The sequence below is a fragment of the Dermacentor albipictus genome, chromosome 7 (genome assembly GCF_038994185.2).
Source record: "Dermacentor albipictus isolate Rhodes 1998 colony chromosome 7, USDA_Dalb.pri_finalv2, whole genome shotgun sequence".
Lineage (NCBI taxonomy): Eukaryota > Metazoa > Arthropoda > Arachnida > Ixodida > Ixodidae > Dermacentor > Dermacentor albipictus.
The window spans coordinates 10,928,057-10,953,590 of NC_091827.1; the positions used below are offsets into that span (position 1 = coordinate 10,928,057).

The 25,534-nt window shown below is 46.0% G+C and overlaps 2 protein-coding genes across 11 annotated transcripts in view; one reads left to right on the forward strand and one right to left on the reverse strand.

Moving 5' to 3' along the window:
* Positions 1-530: 530 nt before the first annotated feature.
* On the forward strand, positions 531-10,511 carry LOC135904381 (uncharacterized). Of its 4 annotated transcripts, XM_065435104.2 has the most exons (7): positions 594-787; positions 1,721-1,739; positions 1,827-1,972; positions 8,698-8,733; positions 8,849-8,890; positions 9,011-9,057; positions 10,374-10,511. In XM_065435104.2, the coding sequence occupies exons 1-7, from the start codon at positions 712-714 to the stop codon at positions 10,434-10,436; spliced, it is 429 nt and encodes a 142-aa protein (XP_065291176.1). In that variant the 5' UTR covers positions 594-711; the 3' UTR covers positions 10,437-10,511. The 4 variants fall into 4 exon arrangements, with proteins under 4 accessions (XP_065291178.1, XP_065291176.1, XP_070377699.1 ...); XM_070521598.1 differs by lacking the exon at positions 10,374-10,511 and having other exon boundaries at positions 8,985-9,031; XM_065435105.2 differs by lacking the exon at positions 8,849-8,890 and having other exon boundaries at positions 615-787.
* A 30-nt stretch (positions 10,512-10,541) lies between these two features.
* Positions 10,542-25,534, reverse strand: part of Vps13B (vacuolar protein sorting 13B) — a 121,402-nt gene continuing 106,409 nt past the window's right edge. For all 7 annotated transcript variants that reach the window (XM_065435100.2, XM_065435097.2, XM_065435096.2 and 4 more), the window contains 8 exons: positions 24,253-24,485; positions 23,347-23,660; positions 22,896-23,075; positions 20,663-20,821; positions 17,499-17,657; positions 16,131-16,333; positions 14,204-14,347; positions 10,542-11,205 (listed from right to left, as the gene is read on the reverse strand). In XM_065435100.2, the coding sequence (XP_065291172.2) occupies positions 10,972-11,205; positions 14,204-14,347; positions 16,131-16,333; positions 17,499-17,657; positions 20,663-20,821; positions 22,896-23,075; positions 23,347-23,660; positions 24,253-24,485 (1,626 nt within the window). In that variant the 3' untranslated portion in view covers positions 10,542-10,971. The remainder of the gene's footprint in view (positions 11,206-14,203; positions 14,348-16,130; positions 16,334-17,498; positions 17,658-20,662; positions 20,822-22,895; positions 23,076-23,346; positions 23,661-24,252; positions 24,486-25,534) is intronic.

A 25,534-nucleotide genomic window follows, 5' to 3' on the forward strand; every position in this document is an offset into this window, starting at 1 on the left:
AACGGCATGCGCGTCAACGGCGAGACTATATACAGTGTAGTACTTGACTTCTAGTACACTGTAGACTTCTAGTACACTGTAGCGTGACATGGCATATTCTTGACAGGAAAGCGTAACCTGCCGCGGAGGGCCGGTGCATGTGAGTTCAGAGGTCTGAACACGCGGGTTCGATCTCGGCAGCGGCGGCCGCGTTTCGATGTGGGCGAAATGTAAAAGCCCTCGCGTATGCCTATAGATTTAGGTAAGACGGGGAATGCGGGAGATGGCGATTCAAGACGATGAGCAAAACGTGAACAAGATGAGTGCAGGAGCCAACGTTTCGACAAGTGGACTTGTCTTCAAGGCCGCCTTGAAGAAGACAAGTCCACTTGTCGAAACGTTGGCTCCTGCACTCATCTTGTTCACGTTTTGCTCATAGATTTAGGTGTGCGTTAAAAAGAAAAGAAAGAAAGGTTTCCGGAGCCCCCTGCCCCACTATGGCGTGAGTCATAATCAGATCGTGGTTTTGGCACGTGAAACCCCAGAATTTAACTAAAGGTAGAGAGCGCAGAGTTTTCCAGAAAGGAAACGCAAGACAGAATATATACAATTGCACTTTTTGACACATCTCCGCTGCTAATTCGCGCTGTGGGTACGCGCCACTGGATCTGAGAAGAAAAAAGGACGCCGGATCGTACGCTTAATCCTGCCGCGAACTGGCGCTTCGCCGAAATGGCCGTGAGACGAGTTTCCATCGGGGGCTACGTCGCCAACGACGACACCGACACACAAGGACAGCGTTCCACAGGTGGGCGCTGCGTGTTTGTTGCGTGTGCTCTTCAGTCACGGGTTAACTTTATTCCAAGCGGGCTGCAGGAGTTAAAAGAAAGCAAGGATTGTAAAAAAAAAAAGAGAGAGAGAGAGAGAGAGAGAAGAAAAGATCAGCGCCGCATGTTCTAGCGAGTCCTCGTAATTGTAGCTAGTGTAATTAAATTTTGGTTTAGTGTACAACCAGTGATGTCACATTATTTTTTCTCACAATTATAATATACTCCAAATAGCGGCCGAAACCACACGTACACAGTTAATTCTTGGGCGCAAACATAACGGACGACAAAATAATTGTGCGCAGAAACCATCGGCCGTGATGATTGTGTACACGCATTAACAGCCGAACACTTCTACAAAATCTATGATCTATTAAAGGAACGATGCCCTTGACGGCGTGTATTTGTTGTAGCGAGAATATTTAGGTAGCGTTCGCTGTTTCATTAGGAATATATACAGTAGAGAGCAAAGCCGGTAACGAGCACAATCTGTAGCGGCAGTAATTTAGTACTGAAGTACTATAGCGCCAAACAGACGACACAAGAAGAGACACGGACGAGCGCTTACTAACAACTAAGTTGTTAGTAAGCGCTCGTCCGTGTCTCTTCTTCTTGTGTCGTCTGTTTGGCGCTATATAGTACTTCAGCAATATGCACCAACTAGCCCAACAAAAAGTTCTGCAGTAATTTAGTAGTAGTAGTAGTAGTAGTAGTAGTAGTAGTAGTAGTAGTAGTAGTAGTAGTAGTAGTATCAGCAGCAGCAGCAGTAGTAATAAGTTTTATTAGCGGAAACATATGACTCGCAAGGCAAAACAGAAAGGCTATGGTGGCGCGCCCATCTCGAGCAGCAATGGCGTTTACAGGACGGTTGCGCATATCGATACGACATGCAGTAATCCTCGCCACCTTTTCAGGCATCAAGAGAAGAACAATGCAAGTATAACTAATCTATATTGCACATAGGCTTGCCCGGCTCCCTCTACGACCCGAGTTTCTTCTAGTGGCGCTCTCTTCCCGCAGAACATTCGACGAAATAAAGCAAACGGCCATAACAGCGCCGGAGCCCTTTACGTCACCCCTGTCGTGTGCCTGGCTCGCCGTGGTGCTCATCGGCCTGTTCGTCATAGTGACCGTCATTCTAACTCTCTGCTACACCTTCAAGAAAGGTACGCATTATACTGCTGCGATTGGCGGACACTCGATCGAGGAACGCTCGCGCCGCCATGCTGCCGTGGCGCATACATGTATATACATGTGTATACATGGCGCATGCATGCACGGCCACGGCGTTGCGTGGCCGGGAGAATCGCTCCCCAGAAAGCGGCAGCCACGCAATGCGTTTAGCTGCAGAAGAATGCGAGGACACTCCGTTCCACACATGTATAGCAGCCGACGCTGTCGAAGCTACGCAAGCAGTTCGGTGGAGAAAAGTTATCACTCCTCGCATTCCGTCCACGCTTCGTTCCGCGCCAACAGCGGTCGCTCGCGCGAGCACGCGCGTGCGTGCGTGCGGCTCCTCGCGACGGGTTGCAAATCATCATCGTCATCATCATCATCGCCATCATCATCATTATCCTGGCTACGCCCACTGCAGGGCAAATGCTTCTCCCATACATCATGTGCTAATTGTGGCCATGTTGTCCCTGCAAACTTCTTAGAAGTTTACAGGGACAACAGAATGAGAATGTGCAGAGTTGCAAATAAGTAATCCGAAAAAAACGCAAACATCAAAAATAAAAATTATCTAAAGCAACGCATTAGCAGCGGTATACCACAGTGTGTTTGTTTCTAAGGATGAAAACTTGTTTCGTTCAATACTGAGCCTGTATATGAAAAATTCGTAGTTCCGCCCGAAAGGCGAGGCACCGATTGAGATAGCAAATTAGTGGATAGCCAGTGACGTAGCTAGGTCGTCTGGCACCCGGGACACATAGGTCTTTTGTCACCCTCCCCCGCACCCCCCCCCCCCCCCGGGTGTAGTCGAGAGGAAGGCGAGGATATCGACAATTTCCGGATGTCTTGAGACGTATATGACACCTCCCCCCCCCTCCCCCCCCTCGTTGCTACGCTGTGGATAGCTGTACGAAGTAAGGGTAGTAGTTTTATCGGCCGTATAAATTTGTAAACATTCGCTTAATTACTAACTGAATTAACAATGATAGAATGTGTAAGCCTGACTCAACGAGGACGTAGAAAGAAAAACACACACCTGCAGACACAGCGCTGTCCTTGCGTGTCGGCTTCTTTCTACGTCCTTGTTCAGTCGCCCTTACACATTCTATCGTGGATTCAAACCGACTATCCCGTTTTCAACTAAATTGACGCCTAGAGACATGGGGCGCTACTTAAAAAACGTATTTAGAATCAATTTTACGCTTGCAGAAACGTGCTGTTCGCACCATAACCTTCGCAAAGACAACCGATCCTAGTCGACCACTCTTTCAAGAACTGCAAATATTGCCGGTATCAGTTACATGCAAACTAAAGATAGCTCAAATAATAAACACAGTAATGAGAACTAATGATACATTTCCTCTTACACTGTTTAGAACGCCGCTGAGACAAACAAGAGCCGCCGCTAATAATAGATTTAACCTACCGCCTTCTCATAACATTTACGGTCAAAGGCTATTTAAAGAGTACAATGGTGCTCAGATATGGAATGAGATTCCCGATGACATCAAACTCAAACATAATTTTTCGGCCTTATTGAAAAACACTTTTATTGTCTGTCAAGAACTGTGGGACTACATACCTTCGTGTTTGGTTTTGTATATTCATAAACCAATTTCTTGTTGTTTTTCAGAATATGTATGCGCTTTACATATTTGCAATACCGCTATTGTAGTATCTCACGTCTTTTTGTACATGTAGTTTGAATGTCTGCCATTTCTTTAGTGAATATCTTGTATTTGGACCTTTCACTAGCCGAGCTGGCTATGGGTCCAATCATGTTTTGTTGTATTGGTTTCATAAAATAAAATGACGTTGATGATAAAAAAAAAACAAGCAACGTGTACGCGCGCACAGGTACACATAAACACATCTCGCTCGATGAGCGCGGAAACTCGCTGTGAAAATTCTGGAGTTAGGAATCGCGGCAGCAGCAGGTGAACTGACTTTCACGCATGTCTCGCTTCAGCGCGAACGAAACTTTGAAAGCACAGCGCATACGAAGCTATCGGCACTACCCTGTGAGCGCCCGCTACAACGCTGGTCACTTCACTGAGGAAAGGCTAGCACTATCTTCTGCAACCCATGCAGGAGCACGGCTCAGTGCCAGAAGGGTCAGGGAGATGGGAGTAAAGGAGAGATAGAGTGTAGGAGGGAGAAAGGCAGAGGGTCTTCCAGAGCAGCCCGGCCGGGAGGCCCCAGTGGGTTCGACCGCGGAGGTGTAGGCTGGTGATAGACCGTATAGGAGGTGGCCCAGCAGAAGCGAAGTTGTGGCGGATCAGGAAGCCCGAGGTGGTGGGATGGCCGTTAGGCTATCCATCTTTGTAGAAATTTTCTATCGTCTAGCCGAAAGCCCCGACGAGTCGAGGTACCTGACGACACTTAGGAAGGCTGGTACCTGATTACGACAGGGGAAGAGGATATCTTCCTGTCGTGAACATGGGAGCCCCAGGCGGTGGAACTCCTGCAGAAGTTGGCCGCGGTGCTGCAGGTGAGCAGGGCAGGCCAGCAGGAGGAGCAGAGTCTCTGGTTCACCGCAGGAGGCACAGGCTGGCGAGGTGGCTTTACCAAGGCGGTGCCGGCGGGCTGCCGTCCAGTAGCAGCCAACTCGCAGTCGGAGCGGCAACGAGGCATCCCTTCGTGGGAGGCCGTGCTGTGGAAGAGGCCGTGAAGGCTGGCCCAGGGATACCCATTTGTCCGGGTGGCAGGCGATGACGTGTCGGCGCAGCCTGTGTCTCGAGAAGTCTGCGGCCGTTACAGCAAGGCTGACGGGGTCGCTTGAGTGGTGGGCACTCTTTGCAAGAGTGTCCGCCTCTTCATTGCCCGGGATCCCCACGTTTGCCCGTAGCCAATTCAAGGATAGTGAGCATATCCTGCGTCCTGAAGGGCCGTCAGTCTTGAAGAGAGCAGCGCAACCCCAAGGCTAGCCTTGTCAGGACTCTGCAGGCAGAGCAGCGCCGCCTTAATTGGAGTCGCAGAAGATGGCAGCCGGGGTTGCTGGTAACTCCTCTGCCAGTAGGTCCACAGCAAGGTGGATTTCTGCTAGCTCTGCTGCGGTAGAGCTTGCACGTCCCGGGAGACGGCACAGCTTGCACTTTTGTAGGGCCGGTGCAACGCATGCTGCTGTTGATGAGCCCGTCTCCGGTATCACGGATACATCGACGAAGGTCTGAAGGTGGTCCCCAAGTCTCTCTTGGAGAAGAGAGGCTGCCGTCTGCTGTAGGGCACATGTTGGGGAACAGTTCTTCGAGACACCTGGCAGCTCCGTCGAGATAGGGCCTCGTGGCCGCTGTGGTGGGCGAGGCACCATTCGCTGGCTCACCCTCACACGCTTTCACTCATACGGATCCTCACGGCGACGGCAGAAATGCGCCTGGAGTGTCCATATTATTTCTATCGCAATAAAACAGTTGCGCACAACTGCGGTCAAAACAACATCGAACTATATCCAAGTGCGAACGAAGCCACTGCAAGAAGTCTATCTAGCCTCCACAGCGTTGGCTGCTATGCATGCACGAGTATAAGTACTTCTTGTGAGTTGTGAATGCGAAAGCATTGATGCCCAATTGAACGCCGCTGAGCGGTTCTTCGAGTTGACTCCTCGCGGGCAAGAGAGCGCGTTAATTGAGACGTTTGATGCGTTTTGATTTGGCTGAGGCGCAGTTGGAACGCAGCTAGGCGAGCGCTTGCACGCTCTGATATAACAGAGGCTTCCGAGAGCAAGGGTCACGTGGCGTCACAGTGATGCCTTCCCCCCTCACGTGATACCTTTCTCTAAGGTAATACCGCGGCAGGTGTAGCGTTTCGCCCGCTCTGCTCCGTTGAGGCCGACAAGCGCGAGCCAGCGTCACGAGGCGTGCTCGCCACGTCATTGCAGCCAATGGGAAGTTTCGCTGCTACACTCTAGGAACAGTTTACACCCTTTGGAGTGCCCCTTCTGGCACACAACGATAATCGTCATCTGCCTTGATGCGTCTCCTTTCTTTAACGCTGCGAGCCCGGTACTTTCCAGTAACGAACGGCACGCGCGTAATCAGCATGATAGCATTGCCAGGCAATGCTATCATGCTGATTACGCGCGTGCCGTAATGTGATGCTATTAGACCAATAGCGACGCGGCGGCGGCCTCGGCCAGAGCACGCGAGGAGGAGGCGGCATTCTTCAAAGCGTGGCGCTACTTTACGAAGTTTAAGGGATTTTACCAACAAGGACTCTCTCTCCACTTGCCTAGTCTAGCCTCCGCAAGCGAAATTCCTTCCCTGCGTTCTCCCATACTTGAGCCGGACTATCACGTGACGCAATCATCACAACCCCCACCTTCTTTTTTTTCTCGTTTTTTTTTTCAGCGCGGCGCAATGGGGAACCAGCGCTGGAGTTTTCACGGCGCCTGCAGCGCCGCCCTGGCGGTCAGAACGTGCACAATGCAGCCTCCTCCGCGGACGAAGATTGCGTTGCGTGCCCTTAAAGTCGAAGGAAAACAAAAGGGCGCCGACGATACTGTTGCGTATACAAGTGCCACAACTAAGTCGGGATGAGGGAGCATGTATCCTTCTGCGTCTTTCCATCTAAACCCTACGAACAAGAACGGAGGCGGCATTGGATCCAAGCAGTCAGGCGAGCGGAGTAAGCTCCCGTCTTGTCGCCCTGTCAAGCGGTGTCGGGCTGGTTTCTAAATCAAATTTCGCGTGTATCCTTGGTTTATTCGACAGTGAAGATGGTCAGCCATGGCAGACAGTACCAAACAGCAGAATCTGCAGTCGGTATTTCGTCGGAAACAAAATAAGCAATAGCATGCACCATCCGGCATATGTACCATTTTTCCTTCGCAATGCCACCGCCAAGCCCCTTCCAAAGCCACCGCACCAAGTGAACGATACGAAAGGTAAAAATTATCCATTCATTGTCAAGAATTATGTGGGAGGGAAACTGCCTTGTAATACGAGTTGTATGCGCATAGTGCCGGCGCACGCGCGACTAAGCCACCTATGTGTTAATAGAAATGCGGATGAGGACTCGGCGCTGAGATGCATCCGGCAAATTTATGTAATTAGTGCTAAATGTAGCCAGGATTGTTAGGATCAAGCAGCGGAGCACTCAAACCTTTGCTTGCGCGAGTCAGCTGATGCGATAAAGCTTTCTTCTCCATTGACTGCTGTGGCGAAGTAACATCAGAATTTTTATGTCTAGCCAGAGAAATATGGAATATCTTCAGGCTAACTAATACTTACGAAACCATAGCGCAGCACGACCGGAGCCATAACTGCTAGATTTGCGAGGCAGGCAGCCACGCAAGCATGGCATCGATACACGACGCAACCGTTAAAGAAACACACGTGCTCGCCACGACGCACTGTGAAAAATATTTAAAGCTTAAAAAGCTTTCTTCGTCATTTCTTCACTTGATGGCGCTAGCTTCTTTACAACTCCACTTCAAGCGGCGCGAAAACGGAAACATACGAACTATAATACGGCTGCGTATGTGTGTGTCGTCTGGTTGTGTGGCTGAAATATGCCGCGTTTCGTCGCCAGGGCGGCGTGCAACGCACTCTTTTCGACGCGCCGCCTATCCAGCGCTGGTTCCCCATTCCGCTAACGGTTGCGCGGGAGAGCTGTTGTGTTTGTCTCGTTTTGCGCAGCGCACGATTTTGCGCGCTGTGCACGAGACCATCTGACTATAGCTGTATAAGTTGGTGCTACATGAACACTGAGGCAGACACAAGCGGATCACAGACAGAGCATGATCGCATCTGGAACACGGGAGAAAATGACGTAGTTTCGCTCTAGGCGCGCGCGACTGCACAACGTGGGAAACAAGCAGACGAAATGGAAGTGCATCACCCTTGCTACGGTACGAAGTAAACAAAGACACGCAGACATTCCGGTTGTGTGTTTTATTATTTCTCTAAATTCTCTAAATTATTTCTCTAAACTTCAATTCGTCAATTCAAGCAACAGATCACACAAATAACTGCTGCTGCCTTGGATAATTTTACATGTAACGTGTCGCTGAGTGACGTCACAGCACTGCCACGTACGACGTTGCACTTGCGCTATGTACGTTGACTCTCCGACTGGCAGCGCGGCGGCGCCCGTGAGAAGGACAGAGGGCGCTTGGTTGGAAATTTAAGCTCTTTTCGTGGCACATAGGGTTGCAAAACTTAGCAGACATGATCGTTATATTGTATGCACTGTGCTTGTCAGTTCAAGATGGTGTACAGGCTTGGCGAGGGGCCCTTTAAATAAAGAATTGAAAGTAAAGAACAGTTACAAACGCATCAGCAGGGTTTGGTATCCCTCTGCCAAAGGTGGTGACTGTAGTACTCATATTTAATTCTTTCATAATATTTTAGTTTGTTTTATACAAGTAAATAGGTCACCGAAAGGGTTGCAAAGTTTATGCACAGTTAAAATCTTACATAAGGCACACAATGTAAGAAAGCAATCTTGAAGGCCGTACCGTAACTGGTACCGTAGCTTGACAGTGTCAGTGCTAATTATGTATATTTACCTCAGTTTCTCACTTATGAAAGCTCTGTTTCAATAAATGTTGCTCCTTCAAGGAGGAACCACATTTACATCTTTCATAAGTGAGAATATATACAATCAACCGCAAAAAATAGGCTTATTTCTATGGTGTCAAATCAATGAATGAAATAAAACTTACCAATGAAATGAAATAAAACTTACCATGCACATTGCCACATTTTCCTGTCCCTAGGTCGCCCGCCTCTGCCGACAAGCCCTCCCGTCCTTCGTAAGTGACCTTGAACAAAATCCTTAACCCTCTTTAGGCCACTCTGTGTTAGTGTTAGAGCACTTTTGATTACCTCCGATCGAACTTGAACACATGGGTCCTTAATCTCTTTTAGTGGTTGCACCTGGTCTCTATGACCACTGTGCAAACGGCACAGGTATGTCGACCGTATAGTTCTCCACACCCACTGCGGTGTGCAGACATGCGGGTCGACGGTACATCCAACAACCAAGTGTGGTTGTTGGTTTCAGCAGGCTTATATCATCTCTCCTTTCAGATGTGACGACGCCTAGCCAGGAAAGTGGCAGCCAGTACATCACAGTGGTAAGAGCAATCAATTAAGTGACCAACAGGAATGTAAAGAAATTAGAGATCCAATGTACAGTTCGTAATCTATGCAAAATAAAGCTCTTGTGGCGTGGGTAATTAAATGCTATAAACTTGCCCACTTTATTCCTGGGTCTTTGGTGTAAAGGAAACTGACGTGTGCACATCTGCTCTCGTGCACCCGTGGTACGCAATGTGACTGCTCTTATATAGGCTCGCAGTCCCTCATTTTTTATTATTTATTGTAAATGTGCCGCCCGCCTCTTGGCCAATTCCTCATTGTGGGTATCTGCCGAAGTATGGAAATCATGATCATGATCAACAAATGACAATAATCTCAATGAGCTCATCGGCGTTGGCACGAGAGAAGCACATGTGCGATTGTGGCTTAATGGCTGTTGCGCTGGGGGCTGAGGTTCGATCCCAGCATCAGGCACATAATTAAACTTTTTCACGTGTGAGCTACTGGACATGACAGCAGCAGTACTCAGCAGCCACGGTGAGGAAAGTCTTGGGGTGAGGGGGGGGGGGGGGGAGGTTGCAAAGAAAGCTTTGCTTTAATATGGGTACAAGGAAGAACAGTCACATGTCTATATTTAGCTCTGTGTTTAGCTCATGGCCTCTGAAATTGTAAAAACACCGCGCATAGTCTCAGAGGCCATATCTCCTGAATGTCTGGAGTATGATAATGACCATGCAGCAAAAACTCAAAGCGGGAGCCAGTCGCTTCACTATGAGTTTGGCGCTGTTACTGCTCTGTCTTATGGTCGTGGCTGCTGTGAATGTTGCAAGAGGCTTTCGCTTTCTTCAGCCTTGCCCACACCACAAATTCTGCGCAATAATCTCAAGTAGTCTTATTTACTGTGCCGGTACTTATATATTACCTTCTTTTAGTTCTCACAATGTGAAAACAGGAAATGTAACTGTATACACACATGTGGTGGAGTAAAAAGTTATTCTGGGACCATACCATGAAGTGACCCCATTTTTTTAGGCCATTACAAACTTGAGCGACAAAGTTTGTATGTGTGGGCGGCGGCATCAAAACGCATCTCCCACTTTATTTCAGCCACTGAATACTTTCCAGTGAAAAAGCAAAATTCCAATTTTCCCCCCAAAAGCTAGTCCTGTGACACTGTGGTCCTTTACTGTGACATTGTCACATGTTGAGTAACTGATGTATTCTAATGCCGTTATAGGAGAAAAAAAAAAACTAAATAAATGCAACTTCAGCTGTAACATAACTGTATCACAAATAATCATTTGCCAGTACGTTAACGATTAACATGTCACTGCTTCTTCCTTTTTTTCAGGCTAACAACAGTGTAGCCAGCAGTGATCGAGATGACGGGACGACATCATCACATGTAACATAGTTATGCCCAAGTTAAATCCTATCACATATAGTTATCATATCCAGTTAATAAATTCATTTCACAAAGTGTTCACAATTCATTTGCTTCACAAAGCACAACAGAAAATTTGAAGTTGCAAACGCATTGAACACTCAATTTATTGCACCATTTATAAAAAAATACCTATGTACATTGCTGCTTTCAATAGCAGGGCTTGGAATGGTCGTATTAAGTTATAAAAAATGCTCCAGGCACAGAATATTGTAACTTTGGTTGACTAGGTACAATTTGTGCGATTACGATCTCCAGAAAATATAGTTTATCCATAGGTCGCTTAAATGCTTTATATCTAGTAAAACTGAACAGTGTATAATCACTGGCAGGCATTGATGGAAAGTGGGTTTGTATCGCTTCCTGTACTTCCACTGAACAGTAAGACCAAAAGGTGTACTACCGTGGAAACACTGTACACATTGCCTTTTCCGTGTTGTAGGAAGCTTATCCCATTAAATTAGATTATGTTTCCTCCATCGTAAGGGCATGCATTGGGTTATGGCTATGTGTGGAGAAAGCTGTGAAAGCCTTTGCCCAATGTCGCCTTCTGGACCTCGTGGAAGCGGGCTAGAAACAGAGGCCTCATGGCTGGTTGCGCAAGGCGGAATTGGTAGGCAACACCAGGTGCACTTTGCAGCGTGTTGCAGTCACCGCACTCCTGTGCCGATGGCGGCACAGAGTATGACGAAGTGTGTGTCACATACTCCGCAACTCGCACCCTGGCTCGGCTCGCCATCTGCGATGAAACAAACACGAGTCACAACGTTGCTGGTTTCAACCACTTCCTCTTGGATTTTTCTCAAGCTTCTTAGTGTAATGGTCAGTCTTATATTGCATATACATTATCTGTGCCAATATGGTGCGATTGGCATAGGAGCCGAACTCTCAAGAATAAATAGTCAAAGCTCATTTTAACAAAGTTGTATCCGACATGAAATACCTTTGTTACATGTAATATGTGTTATAAGCATATATTCATTGCATGCTGTTGGTGAGAAATTACATATATATACAGTGAAAGCTCGTTAATTCGAACTTCAATAATTCGAATTTATGGATAATTCGAACCGTACGATTTGGTCCGGCCAAGCTCCACAGAAGTCTATGTATAAAAAAGTCCGTTAATTCGAACGCGAGAAGGTTCCCTCACGGATAATTCGAACTACGCTCGCCTGGCACACGGCCAGAGAAACGCGCCTACTGCCTACACACAAGGCTGTATTGCCTCCGAAACGGAGAGAACGGCGAGAGAAGGCAAAATCGGACAAAAATCTAACCGACGCGGGGTCAGCCAGAAAGCAGCGGCGGCTGCCGCCTCTCCGTTCTACGTAACCTCGGAGACTTCTTGCCCGTTGCGAATCTCGGAGGCTTTGCAAATCTTGTACAGCTGCTAATGTTGTGCGGAGATGGCACGGCAAGCTCCAAAACACAGCGAATCAAGTACGTCGCAGCTGCGCTTGCAATCAAGAACCAACGAATCAGGGCCTTCGCCACCTTCACATGTTCAGCGTCTTTGTCTCGGCAGTCTTCATCGGTTGTGCACCTCTGTTTTCAGCTTAGGAGGTATCGGCCGTCGCGATTCATTGGAATGGCGTTAAGCCTCGGCTAACGTTCGTTTCGGCGGACATTGGTGGTGTGGCACAGTCGGACCCAGAGCTTCGACTTGAAGATGGCATGTGCCCGCGGCACACACCATCACTTTCTGACACGCCAAATTTCTGACATGCCCTACTGCTTCCAAATCGCAGTGTACTGTTGCCCTCCTTCACTTTTGTTAGTTCGAACTTTCGTTAATTCGAACTGAAGCGGCTTCCCCTTGCGTTTCGAATTAACTAGCTTTTACTATATATATATCCGATGGCTTGTTATATGCTCAAACCCACTCATCATCATCATCATCACGATCCGCCTATTTTATGTCCACTGCAGGACAAAGGCATCTCCCTGCGATGTCCAATTACCCATGTCCTGGCACGAAACTGGAGGAAGTGAAGCAGCTCGCATTCATTTTTCCCTGAATTTCCTCGTCCTTTTCTTTTAGACGCAGACACCCAGTAGCCATACTTAACTTTTATAGCCAATAATACGGCATGGTAACATTAAAGTAAGTGGTTTATTCTACCATAGAACACCCATAAAAGTTCAGGGTGGGGCAGTTGCACATTGTTACCTTCGAGTATTGTTAAAACAGGTAATGCTATAAGTGCATTTGTCTGTGCTTCTTTCTGTCTAAATTTTTTTTGTGCAACCCGGTTACAACAAAAGTAGTTTATAACAATGGCATTTCCTTGGCACTTGAAGACTGTTATGAGTGGGCTCGACTGTATCCACATTCGTAAAATCAAGGTTCAACTTTTATATTCTGACACTGCATATTGCAATCACAGCCAAGAGCTACAACATGCACAAGAGAGGTGCTTATAGGCAGTTCACTCATTCTATTCTTCATCTTCGTTTAAGTCCTCCTTGGAACCCATTAGTGGCTAAGTCTGACAAAAAAGAAGAGGTTGGCCACCAAACCAAAGCCAGGCACTTTCCTAGCCATGTGAGAAAGCACCCTTTGATAAGCTTTGTATGGCCTAAGGCAGACTTCCTTCCACAGCTTATATGCACAGTGGTCAAGCCTGAAACATTGTCTCCCATATAAGCATGCACGCACACACACACGCACACATGCACACATATTTTGAGTAGTTTGCCCTGCGGTTTCAGTATAGTCCAGAAATAGGAAAAATAATAAGCACAGCATTAAAGATTTTAAACAGATTGGGAATACAATCATTGTGGCACAGATGAGGCACCTCTGCACTGGTTACAATTGGTTTGAACATTGTGGGGATGCGCGACCCTCGCGCCTCCCCTGATGTTTTTCCCGCATAGCGCGTCTCCTGTACTCCCGCTTCGCCGCGTGACCTGCGTGACGCCTGCGCGGTCGATGTGGTTGAAGCGCAGTGCGAGAGATGGCGCGAGTGTTGCGCTGCTAACGCCGCCGACAGGCGAGGTTACCTGGGCGCTGAAAGGAAGGCGCTTGCTCTCTTTGGGTTCGGGAAGCAAGCGGGACGGACATGCCGTGCCGCGCGCCGACCGATGCTTCGGCGAGACCGTCTCGCGTGGCCGCCTTCGAACGCGCCACGATTCGCGTGACTATACACGCGAACGACCAGGCGTTGGGATCCAGCATGGGGCGAACATATTCGCTCGCTTCCGGTTGCGGTGAGTCGGACTTCTAGATTTGGCGCGTGCCCATCGGCATGTTTTGTGGATAGCAACTCGGCCAGCAGGCATTGATCTATGAAAGGTGCAATAAATGCCCTTGTGATTGTTTGCACTACTGTGTTGTCGTTCCTTTGTCCCAAGAGTACGGTGTGAGAATCCCACATCAGACCCCACTACATGTACAGTGCTATAGCATCTGTCACTTACCACCACGAAATTAGGTATCCAGAATATTCATCGCTCTCTACTCTGGCACATGATTACTGGTAGAGTAAGCTTAGTTCTGTCATTACATTTACTCACATACAACATATGTGCTAACAGTGACACATAGTTACACATTCCACCTTGTGCACACAGTATGCATTCCATTCAAAGCTAATGAAATGCAGCCGAGACTTGGCATCTGTCGGATGTTTTCCCTCTCCTTGACTGTACGATTGGACCACACAACTGTAACTAGCCTTGGTGCATGCCAACTAGTCATGGCAGGCAAGCAAGCACACTCCTTCTCTCACCTCTTCCAGTAGCATTCCTGACTGCGGTGGACCATGGTCGAGGACCACGCATGCGGGATCACTGGGTGGACCAGTGCACAAAAGCTCAGCCAAGGAGAAGCACCGTTCGAGTGTGCCATCAGTCTTGCTCAGCAGACAGAGACACTGCAAAAGAAAAACACAATGCACATTAATGTGCAGAAACTAGAACAGTGAGAGGCTGAGAGCAGTCCTTCTAGTCATTTTGATATCAGCTAAACTGAAGAAGAGTACCTAAATGCTGTGAAAGTGCCATTAGCAATAAACTTGCAAACTATGCTGTTAAGTAAGCTACGAGTTACAGCACATGAACTTTTAAATTTGAATTCTCAGAACCACAATACTTGACTCTGCACTGCAACAACTTCAAATGCTTTATGTCAAAGCTCTGGCACGAATAATCGAACACAAAGATATGAAGAGTGTTTGGTACACTCCCACATGTTATTAACTGCAGGACCCATTAAGATTTGTTCAATGCATGAGATCTGGCAGCTGACATGAAAATTTTGTGTCCTGCTTTTCTTGCTTATTTAGGTAGCTGTTGACTTAAATTTCTTGAGAGCACCACAAATAAATAATTACAGCATCTTCTATATGACCCATTAAAAACATGCGCCAAGTGCAGCATGGCTTTGGACGGGAAAGAGGATGCTATTTACGCCAGTGAAGTTGGAAGTAGTAGCAGTCATCTGGTATTACAAAGAACCACAGAGCATGCCAGTAAGGTTGAAGGCCATACAATGACTGTGTCGTCAAATGCTTCTGCCCTTCTGATTGTGTACTTCTCTTGGAAATTCATGAAAACCCGGGGGGATATTCTGTAAGAGTCCACCTAGTTGACTGTCCATTTTGGCCACTGCTGATTGGCTAGGGCCGCTTGTCTCGTCTCTTCCTCACTCGTACAGCTGCACCCAATCAGCAGCGGCCAAAATGGACAGTCAACTAGGTGGACTCTTACAGAATACCCCACTGCTCTCTCCTCTGTTGAGTGCTGAAGGGACCAGGCTGTCAGCAGCATGGATAGTGTGTTTTTATGGTTCTGTGGTGATTGGTACCATGGCATCGCCGCATCAGGTTTCAGTGACGTGAATACTGTAGTATCTTTTTTCACATCCGAAGCTTCCATTTGACGAGCACTTCGAACTGATGCTGTTACAAGGTAACGTAATTAACTATTTATTACGCTCCAGAGGAAGTAAGGCTCCATAACACGATTAATGGGTTGACAGCTATCCAATAAAGGAATAAAAATGAGGAAGCTTTTCTGTCAGTATTCCTTCAAAAAAGAAAGGCAACTCTGTATGTTCGCGTGCAGCAGTCAATGACACGCTTACAAGGTGAAACAGAGAATCTTCAAGAAGCAGACTACATAAGCAAGACGTAGCTGTCAGTCAGCGTTGCTCGTTTCTTAGTTTATGCATACTTTTTTCTAACATGGACAGAAACTGCCACAGAGGCTCGGTGGGTATGGTGCTCTGCTGCTGTCCGGCCACGAGGTCATGGGTTCATTTGATAGGAGAGGTGGCTGCATTTCGACGAAGGTAAAATTAAAAAAAAAGGAACCCACATGCTGATCTGAAGAGCTCAAGGCAGTCAAAATTAATTCCAAGCCTCCCCACTATAGCCTCTCTCATGGCCCCGGCGTGTCTTTGGAATCAATCAATCAATCAATCAATCAATCAATCAATCAATCAATCAATCAATCAATCAATCAATCAATCAATCAATACAGTGGTCTTAGGGTGTATGTTAAAGAGTTCAAAGTGGTCTAAATAAATCCCAAACATTCCACTATGGTGTCTCTCATAGCCACTTTGGGACATCAAAATCGATTGAGTGACTGAGTGATTAATCAGTTAATCAATGAAAACACAGGCAAACGTGTGACTATGTTTGTCTGACCTACCTGCCGAGTGAGCACAAGAATCAAGGGCTGGTTGGTGCCCTCTTCAGACAGCAGATGGACATGCAGGACCAGCAGCAGCTCTTGGTCAAGCAGAATCTTTCTTCGAACCCTTGCCTCCGAAAAGGGTGCATTGTCATACGACAACAACCGAGGCTCATGCCTGCGCTGGGTGAAATCACCCCAGCCTGCACCTTGCAGGATCCCTGCAAAGAAAAGTGCGACCACGGGGGTGAAACATGCTGCGCTAAAAAATTATTACGATGAACTACCATGTTTTGCAATGTCACGATTGAAATGCATCCCAAGTTGCAATATATGCATAAAATTTTAGTGGTAAAACAAAGATGAGTGAACTTCTGTTGAATGCAAAAAAATGACTTGCAAAAGCATGTTCTTTCAGCCTGTTCCAGTTATTCATAAATGTTTCTGGGACACCAAAGACATGATGCGTTTACGATGACATGATGCCTACTTATTAGCTGTAAATTTGTGGGTTTCTCCCTCGTAACAAAGCAAGTTAAGTAGGGGTGGGTGAATATTAAAAATTTCAAACACAAATCAAATATTACACACTAACTATTCTTGTTCAAAAAGAAACTATTTAGTATTTTTAAATAATTGAAACTAACCAAATATTTTGCAGAATCTAACTGTTAAAGCGTGGTTACTGTTCTCTGTCTGTTAAACAAAGTATATTGCAAATTATCAAAAGTGAAACAACAATATTTTGAGAAGCAATATAGAAACAAAATGGGCACATAGCAAGCTTTGATATGTACAGTTTCCCAGCTGAAGCCTACATCACAGCTTGTCATTTTGCATGTAGCCTGTCATTTAGTGTTTAAGGTAGTCTAATCATGTAGTAGTTTTATCTTGTATGCTACAACCAGTGGTGGTTTCTTTACAACAGGCCCTATTACATATGTCTGTGGCACAAAAGTCCTTCAGCAGCATTCTCGTTTCTCCCCACCCAGTCATCTTTTCATTTTTTGGCAACCGTTCATTTAGTGTTATTGGAAAGATAGTCATACTATTCATTGTTGGAAAGCTGGTTAGCAACCAGGTTCCAAAGACGTTGAGAGGTTGTTGGTGTAATTATTCAATGACAAATAGTGCGTTTAAAACTGACCCTGATTGTTAGCCGTCGTATTTTTTTTTCACTAATCAGTATGAACATCGTACCGAATTATAAAAAAACAGATACTCCTGCAGTAAATATACGTGTCTGCATTTGAGTAGTTGAAATTCGATACTCGCCATTCGTATTTTATTTGTATTCGAAAAATATCACATTTGCCCACCTCTAAAATTTAGTGAAGTAAAGCGATAACAGTGGATAGAGTGAGTCCAAGTGAGGAAGAAGTGCACCTTTTCCCGTCTGAGCCACAAGTTCAGCAGCACCACTGATTGGCTTGGCTACGGCTCCCATGAGGCCACGACCAACGCCCTTGACAAATCCAGTTGGCCCTCGGCTCTCCTCATGAATCAGGGCTTGCATTGGGTGATCCACAATGCCTGCAACAGCTCCTGCGTTTTGCCATGAAAACAATTACAGTGTCAGTTAAAAAATAAATAATCGATAATGATTGTCAAAGACAGTGTTAGCTTCCATGAAATCTGCTGGAATTTCACTGAGACACGTTTCACCTAAAACTATGAAGCAAACACAAGTGCGCAACACAACCAGGAAGAGAGTGGTGTGATTGTTGGTGTGAGAGTGGTGAGGGTGGTGTGATTGTTGGAACTGAGGTGGTTTCGATTACATCATCTCTGGCATCAGCCTGGCTTACTGTTACACTGTGGGATCGGCCTACTTTGCTTGGCAAAAAGCCGACTGGGGCAGATATGCCAAACTCCTGGAAGGAAGGCAAACAAAGCTTCACTTTAAAAAGAAATCATGCACTTGAGGTGAGGATATGTGGCATGCGCTGCAGTGAGAATATTTAGGTACTGCTGGTTGTTTCTTTGCAAAATTATGTAGAGAACAGAGCCAGCACATTTGTAGGGGTAGCACAGATTGATATATACGAGGGCTGTTTTTTTTTCAACCTCCGATCGCTCTGTGCAGGCGCTACGCGGGCAGCTGAAGGCGGACATGCGCTGTAGGCGACTGCGCAGCTCTCGCACTACACACTCCACCATTGTTGACATTCAGGCGTCAGTCGGCATTGTGCTACAGCCACGTAAACATGGCTGCCATTATTGTTGCCCCCGCCAAGTGTGAATTGCGAAGTGTTATTCGTTTTCTACAGGCTGAAGGCCATGGTGCTGCAGAAATCCATTGGAGAATGAGTCGAGTGTATGGGTAAAACTTCATGCGTGATGGTGTTGTGCGTGAATGGTGTCGAAATTTTAAAGATGGACGTAATGATGTGCATGATGACGGGGGCCAAGGACGCAAATCTGTCGTTTCAGATGACCTGGTTCAACGATTTGACGGAATGGTTCAAGAAAACCGCAGATTCACCATTAATGCTTTATCTACGGAATTTACAGAAGTTTAAAGGTCTGTTTTGTACTCTATTGTTACTGAACGGTTACGCTACAAAAAACTTTGTGCACGTTGGGTTCCAAAAATGTTGACGGACGGCCACAAAACTCGACGAATGGCGTCAGCTTTGGAGTTCCTTGAGCGTTATCAGGATGAAGGAGACAACCTTTTGAAATCAATCGTGACTGGGGATGAAACCTGGATTCAATACGACACACCGGAAACAAAACGACAATCACAACAATGGATGCATTCAAATTCACCAAACAAACCAAAGAAATTCAAAAAACCTTCAACAACAGAAAGACCATGGCTACTGTGTTTTGGGATCAACAAGGTGTGTTGCATGTGGAGATTATGGAGCCCGGAACCACAATCACTGCAGCTGTTTATTGTGAAACATTACAACGTTTGCGTAGAGCCATTCAGAACAAACAAAGAGGAAAGCTGAAAGCTGGAGTTGTTCTGATCCATGATAATGCCCGTCCACACACTGCTAGAGCAACTCAACGGCTTCTCGAACATTTTGGATGGGACATTTTCGATCATCCGCCATACAGTCCAGTCTTAGCACCCTGCGACTTTCATCTTTTTTCTGGACTGAAGACGTGGCTTGGTGGGAAGCGCTTTCAAACCAATGGTGACCTTCAAACCAACGTCAAGGACTACTTGAATTCATTGGCGGCAACATTTTTTGAAGAGGGTATTGCAAAGCTTGTCCACAGATATGACAAATGCCTCAATCTCTTCGGTGATTATGTCGAAAAGTAAGCGTAACTGTACTAATCTTTTAGTAATAAAATTATTGTTTTAGATGAACTTGTCTTTTATTTCTAGCCTATCGGAGGTTGAAAAAAAAACGGCCCTCGTATAAGCCACTTCATTACATATGTACTACGTCTTGTCTCTTGGTGTTCGTCAACGTTAGTTTTCTCTGTGTTCCAACCAACTAACCATTGATTGAATGACTGGATTGTCACATATAGGCTAATGCTTAAAAGTTGAAATGACCACATCTATCACCCAAGCTTTGCTGCCAGCGATTCTAAATCAGCCATACAATTGCTACACCAAGGGACAACTAGAAGAACTCTAAAGGCAACACTTTAAGGGTGCGAAAGAAATTTCATGCTTAGCAGCAGAATGCCAGTAGCCACTGAGTCACCGCTACGGGGTTCATTAGGCTTCATACTGAAAAAAAAAAATGCTCAAAAGGCAGTGACAAGTGAGAGGACTACACAAGTGCTGACAGGTATGAGTCTTTGGCACTGACTTTGGTATGGCTTCTGAAACGGGTTCCCATAATATTCACAACTCATGTTATTCAAAACTCTACTTTACCTTGGTTACACATCTTGGCTGCCTTTAATATCTGTGACTGAGACATAGTCCTGCAAGGTATGTTGGTTATTTGTGTGGTGATTAATTTGTATTGATTACCTGTATTGTTACATTGTACAGGTGATGGTGAGGAAGTAAAACGCTGCCAAAACTGAGAATTTAGAATCGGGCGAACTTGTGCCCAGAAACACAAGTAACAATCATATTACAATGACAACGATGAACGCTGTCATCAATCGTCAAATCTAAACTACAACTGATCAAGGCCATCATTTATACAGTTGAAAGCCTTTATAACAAAACGCTTCAGGCCTCCAAAATCATTCGTTATACAGGTCACTTCATTGTAAAGCTCGTACACTGCATAGCTCACAACATAACCAGGACAGAATAATTCCTTCATTACAGGTAATTTCATTGTAAAGGCGTGTGTTGTAAAGGCATTCAACGTAGAGGTGCTCGACTTGTTGTGCATTCCAGAGTAATTGCTGGTGCTTGTATACAATCAAGAACACACAACACCATTTGCGATGCGCACACAATCTGATTAGACATACCTCTATCACTTTAGAATCGATGTCTTTCCAAGAAATTTCAGATACTTCAAGTGCATCTTGCACTGAGCGAGAACTTGATAATGGTGATAATCTGGTGAAAACAAACATTGGCAAGAAGCAAAACAACAATGTAGAGGCAATACCTAGCAGGCTGATTCCAAGTGTTGATAGTCCCTGGCCAATGCCCGCTGAAGGACCAGTGCGAAGTGATTCTTTCCAAGCGAGATGTTCTGGATCCAAGGAGAGCCTGTCCAGATTCCGAGACACACTGGTGGCAAGCTGTGTCACAGAACTTAGTGCACCTGCGTTGAAACACAATGCAGGCATCACAGACTGTGGGCATGAAAGCTGTGCTGTGCTGTACTTGCAGCTCTTTTTTTGTTACTTAGCTGCATCTTGTTAGCATCAACATTTATAATATGAATTAATATGAATCAATATGAATTAAGTGAGGTGGCAACACTGTTCACCATGGTTATGATAATTATTGCAACGTCTCATTTCGTACATACTTCAGTTGGCTGATCAAATCTAGAACAGAAAAAAAGTTGGGATAAGAAACAAACAGGGTCAAAACCACATCAGTTCCATGTTGGTAGTTTCATTGGTTACCAAACAGCACTGTGACACAACTTGTCAAAGTCCATTCAGACAATTAAATGCTATGTATGCTGCACGGCAGCAATGGATTTCACTTGACACAGACAAATGTTGAGTTTTATGACAGTAGAAGTCTATGATGGTGACAGTGTTCAGATTACACAGCTAATCTGTTTACTTCCTTGCATCATCTTCTTAGTGAAGGTGACATGAGCAGCTACAAACAGCAAAAACAAAAACATTTTCTTTTAGCAAGCAGTAACTCGCGCAGCGCATGTTACTACATGAGTGCAGTAACAAATGAGTAAGAAAATGCAAGTGCAATCATGAGGGCATGTACAGTAATGGACAAATGAAACGCAAACAAGAAATGAAAAAAAATGGCTGTGGCTTAGGTAAGGTTAAGCCCAGGATGCGAAGCATACTAGCCTTTATTTTAGTTGTTGAACCACTGTTTAGCCTGGTGAACTGCTGTTGCTTGGCTATATTTGGTTCGGCTAGACGAAGAAACAACTCATGCATTACTTCTTCGCCTTCAAGAGTGGAACGCGACAGCGTTCCCGTCGACCCGCCAAGGGGTGTAAGACAATGGGCTACAGGGCAGCGACTACGCGCCCCGCATTGGACGCGGTGAGCGTCGAGCAAAGCAGCGTTCGGCGCGGCAACGAAATGTGCGCCTGAGCAAGAGACGCACGCCTTAGAAACAGCGCGTTTCTAAGGCAACACCGCATTCACTACAGGCGCTTTTGTACCGCTTTGAAGCGTTGTACTCGTGGCTCAGTGGTAGCGTCTCCGTCCCACACTCCGGAGACCCTGGTTCGATTCCCACCCAGCCCGTCTTGCAAGAGTTGAGCCAAAGCCACTTCTCCTCTGTCGTGACGTCACGGTGTCACGTGATTTCATGGTCACCGCCGCGCCTGAGGAGCTGGGTTGAGCCCTCGTAATATGCTTCGCATAAAAGCAGAACACCATTCGCAAACACTCACTCTTTAGCACGGTCTTGCACTACCATATTTTTATTTATTTGAGAAATACTGCCAGCCTTCAGAGAAGGCCGTAGGCAGGAGTGGACAGTACATATGAAAAAAATGATCAAAAATAACAAGACAAGAACGCATTACACAATGCTCACACTACGCACTGAAAAGTAGCGAAAGACCAATAGTTTGCACGTCGCTTGCATACAAACCCATGCTACAGATATAAAAATTGTACAGTGATATATTGACAGAGTGCTTGATAAGGAAAGAAGAAATCAGAACATGGACAATTCAAGCTGCACATGCGCGTCGCTCGATATGACAAACTGCTGTAATGCATCACTTATCGAAGCATTTTGCGGGAGAACCATAGCATATGTCGCGAGATGATAAGTGTTGCTGAAAATTGAAGGCTGATGGAATTATAAAGCACTTAAGAATGACTGCATGGTGGGTTTCTCGACAATGTGTGCACTGAGACGGTTCCATTCTCGAACAGTTCGAGGAAAAAATGAATTACTGAAGCAATCGGTTCTGCAGGCGAATTCTTTGACCTCTTTCGAGTGATTTCCTCGTGTGGAACGACTAGTCACCTGTTGATATATATACGTATATACATATCATATATAAGCTCATATATATGGCCACCAAAGATGTCATAAGCCTCACTCTAAGCGTTCGAGCCAAAATCATGCTGACACTACACACATTGCCGAAAGCAAAACAAAAGATACTAGTTAGCCCTAATTTGTTTGTATATGTCAACTGTTTAGGACTGTAGATTCACTGGGCTCACCGGAGGAGATGTGACGCAACATGGTAGAAGCTCCGTGTGAGATGCCCATGAAGAAAGCCCAGGGTCGGCCCTGTGCTAAGCCTCTGTATGGAAGCACCACCATCGCAGACATTCCAGACCCCAGGGCACGCACCAGACCCGTCGGGTTTCCGAGCAAGTCCAAGGAGCCCACAACCCAACCTAAAATTAGAATCAGAAAAAATGATTGACCATTGTGGCAGCTCAGTGGCAATGGAATTCTGTTGAGGGCAAGATCATACATTCAATTACCAGCCATTGGGGCTGGACTGTGATGTGGGCAAAAAGCAAAAACACCCATGCACTTAGATTAAGGTGTGCATTGAAGAATTCCAGGTTGCCAAAATTAATAAAAAGCCTCCTCTCTGACACTCTGACAGATGAAAACCTTTTCATGGTAACAAGCCTTTTAAAGCCCTACCACAGAGCTCACCTGCCCTGAGCAGTGCCCCAGTCACGTAGTGTCGTGTTAACAGCTGGCCCAGCTGGTAGCAGCCCGTCACAAGGTTCCTCCGGCTAAATCGTGCAAAGCTCAGCGGCGTCCCGTTCAAAGACAAGTACAGCTTCAGCGAGGCGTGTAGGCTGAGTTGCACTGCCAAGGGCTCCAGCACAATCTCACGCACTGGCACTGTTCGCATCAGAGCCTGAGAAGCGACCGCCACCTCCTGGGGTAGGTGGGACTCGCGACTGGCTGGGAGAGGTGCACAGTGCCAGGCTGTACGCACAAAGCTTGACATGCGGGCCAGCCTGCAAAACGAATTGTAAGCCAGATTGACGGCCACATACCATCAATGTAACTCCAAACGTGAACAAGTTGGAACAGTCTAAAACCCACTTTTTCGTTTCTTCTACATTTGCCAGTGCTTGTGATCTTGGTGTGGCTTGTTTTAGAACATGTAGTCACAAGAATGGTCAGCAAACATTTAAAATGTTTTACGGATTGTTGCCTTTGGACTGACATGCACCGCATGTTTTGCAAGCAGCAGTTACTCATCTAAACATGTGCCTGAGCTGATAAGTTCTTAGCCTAGTTGACAGCACTGGTGTAGAAAATAAGAGACCATGTGTTTGATATCTGTATATAGCAGTGGCACAGAGATTATTCCAAACCCCTCATTGCTTTGCAGGGGACATGATCATAAGCAATGGATGGTGTGTGGCGGAACTTTACTGCCACTTGATTCATGCAGCCTATAACCATTTCATGCTAAAAGAAAAACCAACTCCTGATCTAGTAGGTTGGTTTCTGGCATAAAAATGCAATAATCTAGTAGTTTGGTAAAAGATTCCGTTGCCATGGTGGGTCACAGAACTTCTGAGAACTGTAGTAGCCACTAACCTATAAAGCAGTGTGTCTTCCAAAAAGAGAGAAAGCGGAGAGAACTTGATGGTGAGTGAATCCGCAGTCAGGCGACCATCACGGAGAATTTCGATTGACAGCGTCAGCGATGCCACAGCATTTTGGCACGACGACGCACCCTCTGTCGATGAAGTATCATCTCTGGGCACCAACACGACGGGGAAATCATAGACTTCGTTCGATGACTCGCCTTGCGAGAGCTGGTTGTCAACCTGTTTAAGATGATGCAAAAGAGAAAAGCTGTAGTCTATACCAAACAAGAAACGCACTCACACAGGCCAAAGCATCCATAGGAAGTGCTGGCTCTACTTTAGCATGAATGTACATGGAGTGCAAGTAACAATGGAAATGCCCAACAAGTGCAACTGTCTAGAAAAATGAAAGCTCTCCAGGAAAAATGTTCATTTTCAATCTACCATACACAATTCTGGGTATAAGCTGCCTGACTGTTCAGCATGCTCCGCATTCTGTTTCTTCAATGTAGGCATGTGAATATGTTCTGAAATTTGGGCAACCAAGATTTTTGAACATGCTGTAACCTGAACAGCAGTGGCAGCAGCAGTACACCACAATGGTAGAGATAGAGAGCAGCACTAGCTTAGCCTAAGCAACAGCCTAGTAGGAGAGGTTAGGTAACGTTATATACCTGGCAGGCTGAAGGGCCAACTTCAGATACTGCTGTCAGTATCTGAAGTTTCGCAGCCCATGAGCCTTAATTAGTGGAGATGTCGCTTTGAACACTTACGTCAACAGAGCTGGGCTTTGCAAAACCACAACACATCACCATTCATGAGAGAATTTAGCAGAATCAATGTTGCTGTCGTCATTCAAGTACTCCGCTTGCATAACTGGACTTGTGCAACTTTTTTGTACTCCGCAAACAGAAACTGCAGCTGACAAGCCACTATTTCAACAGTTCACTTTCACTTTCAAGCCACTTTCAACACTGGTGTTACAACCTGGGTAACAATTAAAAAATTTAAGCACAAATGCACTGCTGTCTTACAGCTTCACCATACATTACTTCCAGCACGTTTTGAAAATGGCAAATAAAGTATACATAGGTAGGCAGAGACCACTTCAAATTATAGCTATCAGCAGTATGAGCCTAAAATCTGAGAGACATACTAGTTCCAGTCCTGAAAAAAATTGGACCTTGTTTTTGGAGAGCCTTAGAAGAATTACTTTAATTAAGCTAACTTGGGTTCAGTATATTTCAAAAGATCCTCAGCCAAGTGTCCTTCAAGCATGAAAGATGGAG